We start from the raw sequence: 8,884 nt of genomic DNA, 5'->3' as shown, positions 1-8,884 counted from the left end.
TAATGAGAGGCAGCAGAACTTATTCCCAGATCACACATGCAATAAGCCTGGATGACCCTAAACTCCCAATCTGTATGAAGGGACTATGGGACTATTTCAGGAATCTCCTCTGCCATTTTCATTGCATATTGTTAACTAGGGGACTTCTGGAAATGGGGGGGGGGGGGCAAATAGTGATTTCATTGTCTATAAGGAGCCTTATGGCACATTCACAGTTGTGTAATAGCTGAGACCTACTCCTGTGTGACTTCTCAATCCACTGAATATTTCTGTCTGCACCCTTTCCTCCATTTAATGCATCTTTTATAAAATTCCCAAATTCATATCCCTAATGCACATCTGACCCTGTCACTCTCCCATCCAAGAAGGTCTATATACCATCTTCCTGTTCCCCTTAGGATAAAATACAAACTTCTCTATTAGTCATTTAAAACCCTTCACCATTTTGTCTTTCCAGTCTTGTTGAACATCATGCTCTACACATTCTACCTATGTTCTAGTCAAAATAACTTAGCTGCTGTACTGCACACAACTTCAAGCCCCATCTCAGTGTCTGCACAAGCTGCTATCCCATGCTTAGAATGCCCTACTAATCTCTGCTTGAAGAATTCTTAGCTTCCTTTAAAGGCTCTGCTCAAGTTTAATCTCTATAGGAGGCCTATCCTGATTCCCAAATGCTAGTGCCTATCTGTCAAATACAATATTACATTTACTTTGTGTATATATCCTTTTTATATTTAAGTGTGTATATGTTGTGTTTCCTTTTCCCTACTGTCACCCCTACCTCCTTGAGGACAGTTATTGCTTGGTTTTCTGCCTCCTAATACTCCCACAGCGACATGTTTGTAGTTGGCTCTTAAATGAATACTTGCTGAATGAATAAATGAGTTGCTGTTTGGGACTTTGAAGGCAGTCTTCAATTAGCAATCGCTTTTTTTTAAAAAAAAATTTGAAAGGCTGGGGTTAAGTGTGCAAGATCACACAACTAGTAAGATTCAAGTCTTCTGAGGCTGAATTTGAATTCAGGGCTTCCTGGCTCCAGGGCTAATGCTCCATCCAATATACCACCTCTTGCCCCTCAGCAGTCATTTGTTAAATGCTTTATTCTATTCCAGACAAAACATTTGGTGATATGCCTACAATTGTATGCCATTATTAATTCTGGAATATGAAGAATTATGAAAGAATAAATTTACAATGACTATCTGCTTGGAGCTTGACACAGAACTGTGATAGAGTTCATACATAACCAGGAAGGCAGGGACATTTCCCATTCTTGTCTTTGTATGCCTAGTTCCTGGCCCTATACCTGTGGGAAAATTATTTTCCTCTTTCTGTTTTTAGACTGTATCTCCCTATCTTGCCCAGACTAGAAGTGTAGCCAAATCCCCCGATTGATTATCAGGGAAGCTTCGACCTGTTTGATTTCCTACTAGTGTGCCTCCTTAGGTAGCCTGGTAGTTTTCTTCTTTTGGGAGCTCATCATGCTGGTGTCAACACCGGACTGTTCAGCCCTAGCTCAGAACTTCACCAACCTCAGCCTTGTAACCTCAAGGACTTGAGATGTGTGACATCAACCTAATTTTGCTTGTTTGAAATTATGACAAATTATCTCTACCCTACTGTTTAATGGTTAACCCTGAGATATGATTAAGCTCAGTAGTTTACTGTAGTTTGGAAGCCTCTTGGTAAAGGACTCTGCTCTTTGGTGGAAGTGATGCCCTAGGCTTGCATGATGGGTGGAGTGGAATTGGTGATGAACTGGTGGTACTAAATAAATGCTTGTTGAATGAATGACATTGATCTAAATCTATACCTTGCTTTATCTTCTTTTGGTTTTTCTAGTTCTCCCACCTAAAAAATTGTCTTTGGGGTAGGTTAAATCAGTTAACCTTGAGGGTTTAGTTTTTATTTTTTAATTAAAGATTTTATTTATTTTGAGTTTTACAGTTTTTCCCCCAATCTTCCCTCCCCTCACAGAAAGCAATTTGTCAGTCTTTACATTGTTTCCATGTTGTACATTGATCCAAACTGAGTGTGATGAGAGAGAAATCATATCCTTAAAGAGGGTTTAGTTTGTACAGTTGCAAAATGAAAGTGTTGAACTAGTTGATCTCTGGCACTAAAGTTGGAGGCACCTATAGGACTATTTTATGCATGAGGAAAGCACCATGGTTGTTGCTATAATTATTTATTGTTTTTAATGATTCACTGTCATCTCTCTGCTAAGCCATCCTGTCTTCCTTGTGTATTTTTCATTGCCAGACCTTTCAGCTGAGGGTGCTTGCTGATTGGTGGGAGCTTGCCAAATAGAATTGACCAACTGTATTTCATCTGCCTTCTCTCTCTCTACCCATTTATATGCATATTTGGGCACAATAATTAAAACCATATGAAGCATCTGTTATATTCCTGGAGCTTGAGAACCAAGAATGAAGTCATCTAAATAGGCTTATATTCTAATGAGGGAGACAAGTACATATAAAAATATATGCAGCATAAATACTTAAAGTTCATAAATACAAACATAGACAATGTAGATAGTACAAAGCCGTTTGAGAGGGTAGACACGCAGTTGGGGGATTTAGGAAAAACATCTTGCTTTGGGGGAGGCTTTTTAAAGGAAGACGAAGAGGTTTACAGAGAAGGTCTATTGCTGGTATAAATAAGAATTGGTGCAAAAAGAATAGAGACTGGAGGTGGAGGAGGAACGGAGGGGTTGTCAATTTGACTGGGTCCCAAAATACAGAATGGGGAGTAGATCATAAGTAATGAAAGATGAAAGACTGGGACCATGTTGAGTAGGGCTTCAAAAGCTAACTGGAGGAGTGCACATTTTATCCTAGAGGCAGAAGGAAGCCACTGGAACAGTCATCAAGGATTTGAGTGGTGAGAAGCTTGAGGAAGAGAGGCCAATGATGAGGCAAGGTGATGATGGGCTGAACCAAGTGGGTAGCATTGTAAATGGAGAGAATAGATCAGATGTGAAGTAGAAGTCAAAAGGTATGGCAACAAGAGACAATCACAGGTCCAAAGTACTGTGTTGGGGCTACTCATGCCCCCCCCCCCCCACCTTGTTCCCAAGAGAGTACAATTTAGCACTGAAGTAACTTTTCAAGAAGAGATTGTTGGGCATATTTTTACTTTATTGCCCCGCTTGAAAGTAAGTGGCTGGATCAGATTACATAGAAATACTTTTCACTCTATTATTCAATATACTATCCAATCTCAACAAAAGGGATTTCAGAGATTCTGTAGTTCTTTGTTAGTATGTGGGGAAATTATCTTCCCCTTTTTGTTTTTAGACTGGGTCTCCCTATCTTGCCCAGACTAGAAGTGTAGCCAAACCCCCCTACTGATTAGCATTGATGTCCTACCAGTGTGCCTCCTTGGGCAGCCTGGTAGTTTCCTTCTTTTGGGAGCTCACCATGTTGGTGCCAACACTGGACTGTTCAACCCTAGCTCAGGACTCCACCTGCCTCCTTCTCCATGTGTGACATCAACCTAAATTTGCCTGTTAGGAATTATAACAGATTATCTCCACTTTACTGTTTAATGGTTAATCCCTAGAGATAGGATTAAGCTCAGCAGTTTCCTGTAGTTCAATAAAGGACTCTGCTCTTTGGTGGAAGGGCTTGCATGATGGGTGGAGTGGACTTGGTGAAGGTGAACCCTTGCTTGTGTCCCCCCCAACCCACATTTAGATAGGGAAGGGAACTTTAAGGCTATCACTTTACAGCTGAGGGGGAAATTTAGGCACAGAGGAATTATTGAAGGGATTTGCCTGAGAACACACCCATAATTAGATAAGAGACTAAAATCAGAACCCAAATCTTTTTTTTTTAGGTTTTTGCAAGGCAAACAGGGTTAAGTGACTTGCCCAAGGCCACACAGCTAGGTAATTATTAAGTGTCTGAGACCAGATTTGAACCCAGGTACTCCTGACTCCAAGGCTGGTGCTTTATCCACTATGCCACCTAGCCACCCCTAGAACCCAAATCTTGATTGATTGATTCCAAGTGAAAAACCCATCCACCAAAGAAGACCAACTTTCCCACAATTTACAAGCTTAGAACTGGCCTGGAGACTAAGGAATCTGTGCCTAGGGGCAGCTACATAAATGGGCAGGGTCTGACTCCTCAGACTCCGCCCCCTCGGCCCTCAGACCCCGCCTCTCAACCCTCAGACCCCGCCCCTCATCCCTCAGGCCCCGCCCCGGCCCTCAGATCCCGCCCCTCATCCCTCAGACCCCGCCTCTCAACCCTCAGACCCCGCCCTGGCCCTCAGACCCCGCCCTGGCCCTCAGACGCCGCCCCCGGCCCTCAGACCCCGCCCCTCGCCCCCAGCAGGCGCCCTTCCGGGTCACGGATGAGGCGCAGCTGGCGCCCTGCGCCCCGCGGCCCCGCGCGCCCTCCGGAAGCGGGGCGCGCCCGGGTCTAGTCTCCGGCGCAGGCTGGAATGCGGCCCGAGCTCCTCCTCCCCTCCCCCGTCGGCCCCCGCCGGTGCTGCGAGCTCCGAGCCGGCCGCCATGGCGGAGAGCGAGCCGGGCTGCAGCAGCCCCGGCACGTCGAGCCGCCTAGAGGCGGCCATCCTGAGCGGCTGGAGGAGCTTCTGGCAGTCGGTGGGCAAGGAGAGGCCGGGGCCCGGCGCCCCCCCGGCGGACGAGGAGGACACCAGCGCGCTGACCCGGCTGCCGGTGGGTGAGGGAGGCCGGCCGCGAGTGCGCCTGCGCCGGCGGGGAGGGGGCGGGCCGGGGCCCGCGGCCGGCTTGGGCGCCTTCGCCTAGGGTTGCCCCGGGTCCCGCGGGGGCCACCCCCCCCCCCAGCGTGCTCCGCCGGCACTGATTGGGCACCTGCTGTATGCGGGAGGAGCCGGGCCAACAAGCGGCCAGCGCCCCCGTGGCGCCTCCGCAGCGCCGGGCACGGGGCGGGGGCACGGGGCGCAGCGCCGGGCACGGGGCGGGGGCACGGGGCGCAGCGCCGGGCACGGGGCGGGGGCACGGGGCGCAGCGCCGGGGAGGACGGCCGACGCGGGCCGGTGACTCGGGCCCCCGCGGCGTGTCCGGGCCTCCGTGGGGGTCGGAGTGGGTGGCCATTTCCGTTTACAGGCGAGGAAACTGAGGCAAGCATGGGCTCAGGCTCACTTAGCCAGTAACGTCTGAAGCTGGACTTGAACTCGGGGCTTCCGCACGCAAGCCGCCGCCTCTAGGTGCCCCAGCCCCCTTTTTTAACTGACGAGGGAAACGAGGCCCATAGCAGCCTCATAGCCTTCGCTGTGTATGGGCTGCCGAGTGCTCATCGGATCCCCACAGCACCCCGGCCGGGGCCCTTGCTGTCCCCATTTTACAGATGAGGGAACTGAAATGTTGACAGAAGTGAGAGATCCTGTAAGGAAGGAAGAAGAAGGACATTTAAGCATGCAGGAGGTGACCTGGCCGAGATCAGAGGGCAGGGAAGTAAATCTTGATTTCCAGAAGCTTCCTTTCTACAGGGACTACCTGCCCCTTCCAGGCTTCTGCTTTTTTTAAATTTTTTAATTTTTAGGTTTTTGCAAGGCAAATGGGATTAACTGGCTTGCTAGGTTATCATTAAGTGTCTGAGACCGGATTTGAACTCAGATACTCCTGACTCCAGGGCCAGTGCTCTATCCACTGAGCCACCTAGCCACCCGGCTTCTGCTCTTTTAGACATAGCAGTTTCTACAGAAAAGACTTTTGAAACTAGTCATCGAAGCATGTAGAATAATAGCAAACAGTTCCTTCGTTTTAAAATTTGTAAAGTGCTTTATGCATTAGTTCATTTCATTCTCCTTATAACCCATGAAGGTAATTTCTGTGATTATCTCTGTATTATTGATAAATAAACTTAGGCACAGGTGTTAAGTGACTGACTCCTCCAGGATCACACAGTGAATAATCGGTGAGAAGCAGGATTTGCACTCAGCCCTTCTAATGTCAGATTCTGTACTATCCGCTATGCAGCATTGACTTCACTCAGAGTAGATACAGGGGAGTTAGGGAGGGCAGCAGAAGTTGGGAGGGTCCAGAAAGAACCCATGGTGCTTCAGCTTAGTCTTGAAAGAAGTTTAGGGATTCTTTGAGGCTGAGATGAAAAGGAAGAGTTTAAAATGTCGAGGAAAGACAATACAAGGGAAAGTTGGATTTCCACAGGTGAAGGACAAGAAAAGGGCATTCGAATTTGTTCCCTCTATTGATTTCCCCCAGCTTATATGCATATATATATATATATCTTGTTTGTTCATAATTGTCTGCATATGTGAGCTTTTTGAGAGTAGAGCCTGTCTTTTGCCTTTATTTGTATATCCCAGTGCTTAACATGATGGCTGGCACAGTAGGTGCTTTAATAAATATTTATTGACTGTCCTAATAAAGAACACTGATTAATGATGTTGGAAACAGAGTTTGGGATCATGTTTTGCAAGGTTTTAAAAAACACAAGTTTATATTTTATTCTAGAGAGAAACTGTAATTTGCTAAGCAGGGAGTAAATGGCCAGATCTACTGTAAGGAATATGACTGTAGCAGCTCGGTGCACAATATATTAGAGTGGGGAGCAACTTGAGGTGGGAAGACCAACACAATAGTCCAGGCAAGAGATAATGAGGACCTGTGTTAAATTGGTAGATGTATGAGTATTTAGAACAGAGTAGATGTGGGATATTTGAAGATACATAGGCTAAGATTTGAAACTTGGATTGGATATTTGGAATAAGAAAGCAAATTGAAATTATGCTGAAGTTTTGAACCTGATTGGGAGTCTGAATGAAAGATGGTGCCCTTGACAGACATAAAGAAATTGAGGAGAGTGGTAAGTTTAATGGAAATATAATGAATTCAACTTTGTTCATGTTGATTTTGATATATTCTGTTACATGAAATTTTCAATAAAGTGATACAGAAGTGAAGCTTAGGAAAGAGAATGTCTGTGTGTGTGTGTGTGTGTGTGTGTGTGTGTGTGTGTGTTTGGGACTCATTGGAATTAGATACTCTAAGCTAGAATGCACACAGAAAGAAAATAGTTTATCTAAGATAGTGTTGGGATATCCCCAGTATTGAGAAGAATAATATGGATGATGAACCTTTAAAGAAGACTGAGGAGAGTTAGGTAGGAGAATCAGCAGAGAGTAGTATAACAAAAACTTTGAAGTAATTTTGTTTGGGAGAGAGGAATGAGTAATCTTGTCAAATGCGGCAGAGAGGTCAAGATAACTTGAGATAGAGCAATCTAAGTTGAGTGATAAAACTGGAAGCTAGATTGCAAAGGGTTGAAGAATTAAGAGGAGAGGAAATGGAGGTAATTAATTGAATATTTTTTCCTAGGAGTCAGTAACTCTTATTGAGGTTGCTGTCCTGTTGTTTCAGTTATGTTGATTTTTCATGACCCTATTTGGGTTTTCTTGCCAAAGATACTGGAATGGTTTGCTATTTTCTTCTTTAGCTCATTTTATAAATGAGGAAACTGAAGCCAATAAGGTTAAGCTTAAGGTTACCCGGTTAATATGTTTCTGAGACCAAATTTGAACTCAGAAAAATGAGTCTTCCTGATTCCAGACCTGGTCCTTTATCCTCTTCACTGCCTCACTGCCTGAAACTCTCATTATTAATGAGTTATGAATAAGAAACACTCTTAGTAGTGGTTGTTGTTTTTTTTCCCCTGGGTCTTAGTGGAGGTGGGCACAGTTTCAGATTTGCTGTTTAATCTATCTAAAGAACTGGTATAAAAAATTGGAAATTCTTTCCACAGATGCACATAAGCACTTATCCATATCTTACAGTATTATAGTTGCCTCAGGTAATGAGAAGGTAAGTGACCATGGTCATCCTGTTTGTGCTCAGGGTAAAATCAATCTGTTAAGCTGTTATAAAGTTATGAAGCATAATATTAGGGATACAAAGACTATTAAGGGACTTTACAACTGGCCTGCTAGCCAGTCATGCTGCCTCTGTGATAATTATTTTTAATCCTAAAAATAACTGGAGGAATCCAAGATGGCAGAATGGAGAACTCAAATGATCTCTCCCAACTTCCCCTCCAAACAACTCAAGTAGAATACCTCAGAATTCTGAAGTTGCAAAACCAACAAAAGATTGCATAAAACAATTTCCCATGACAACTTAGGCGATTAGCAGGAAAGGTCTATCTCATCAGGGTAGTAGTTGGGCCTGGAGCTCAGTGCAGACAGCATGGTGCTAGCAGTGAACCTTGGAGGTGGCTTCATTGGCAACAGCGACAGCAACTTCAGAAGCTCTCAGCCCACAGTTGGTATTGGTGGTGGGAGGGGGTTAGGTTGGACAACTTGCTGAGAGGAGATTACTAAGGACACTTTGGTGCTGGATTCAGGTTCCTGTTGCATTATTGCTATACAGTTCCAGACCCCAATTTCAAAACTAAAAGGATGGGGTGGCTAGGTGGTACAGTAGATAGCGAGCCAACCTTGGAGTCAGGAGTACCTGGGTTCAAATCCGGCCTCAGACACTTAATAATAATTGCCTAGCTGTGTTGCATTGGGCAAGCCACTTAACCCTATTGCCTTACAAAAAAACCTAAAAAACCCCCCAAAACAAACAAAAAACCAAAACAAAACAAGAAACCCCAAAAGGAATGATAGCACTTACAGCCACGGGGGAACAGGCACCTTGCTTTGAGGTTCTAAGGTGGAGATGAGTGCCTGTGGTCATTCATGGTAGGAGTAGAGAACTAGGTTTCAATTCCAGTACATAGGAGAGAATAAGCAGTTTTGGATGTAAAAGAGTAGGGGACTTGGTCATTGTTACAGGTCCAAGAGGAATGCTTGTGCTGGTGACTACAGGAGACAAGTTCCTTTTCTGGATAAAGAACAGAGCACAGACCAGGAGGGCAGTGAT

The 8,884-nt window shown here is 45.2% G+C and overlaps 1 protein-coding gene across 1 annotated transcript in view; it reads left to right on the top strand.

Annotated features, from left to right (window-relative positions):
- The first annotated feature begins 4,436 nt into the window (after positions 1 to 4,436).
- The window catches only part of FBXO4 (F-box protein 4), a 41,144-nt gene continuing 36,696 nt past the window's right edge, over positions 4,437 to 8,884 (top strand). The window contains exon 1 of the mRNA XM_074207136.1: positions 4,437 to 4,696. Within this exon, the coding sequence (XP_074063237.1) occupies positions 4,529 to 4,696 (168 nt within the window). The 5' untranslated portion in view covers positions 4,437 to 4,528. The remainder of the gene's footprint in view (positions 4,697 to 8,884) is intronic.

Source organism: Macrotis lagotis, chromosome X (assembly GCF_037893015.1).
Source record: "Macrotis lagotis isolate mMagLag1 chromosome X, bilby.v1.9.chrom.fasta, whole genome shotgun sequence".
In the NCBI taxonomy this organism is placed as follows: Eukaryota; Metazoa; Chordata; class Mammalia; order Peramelemorphia; family Peramelidae; genus Macrotis; species Macrotis lagotis.
Note: the sequence above shows the minus strand (reverse complement) of the source record. Positions and strands in the feature narration are given on the sequence as shown.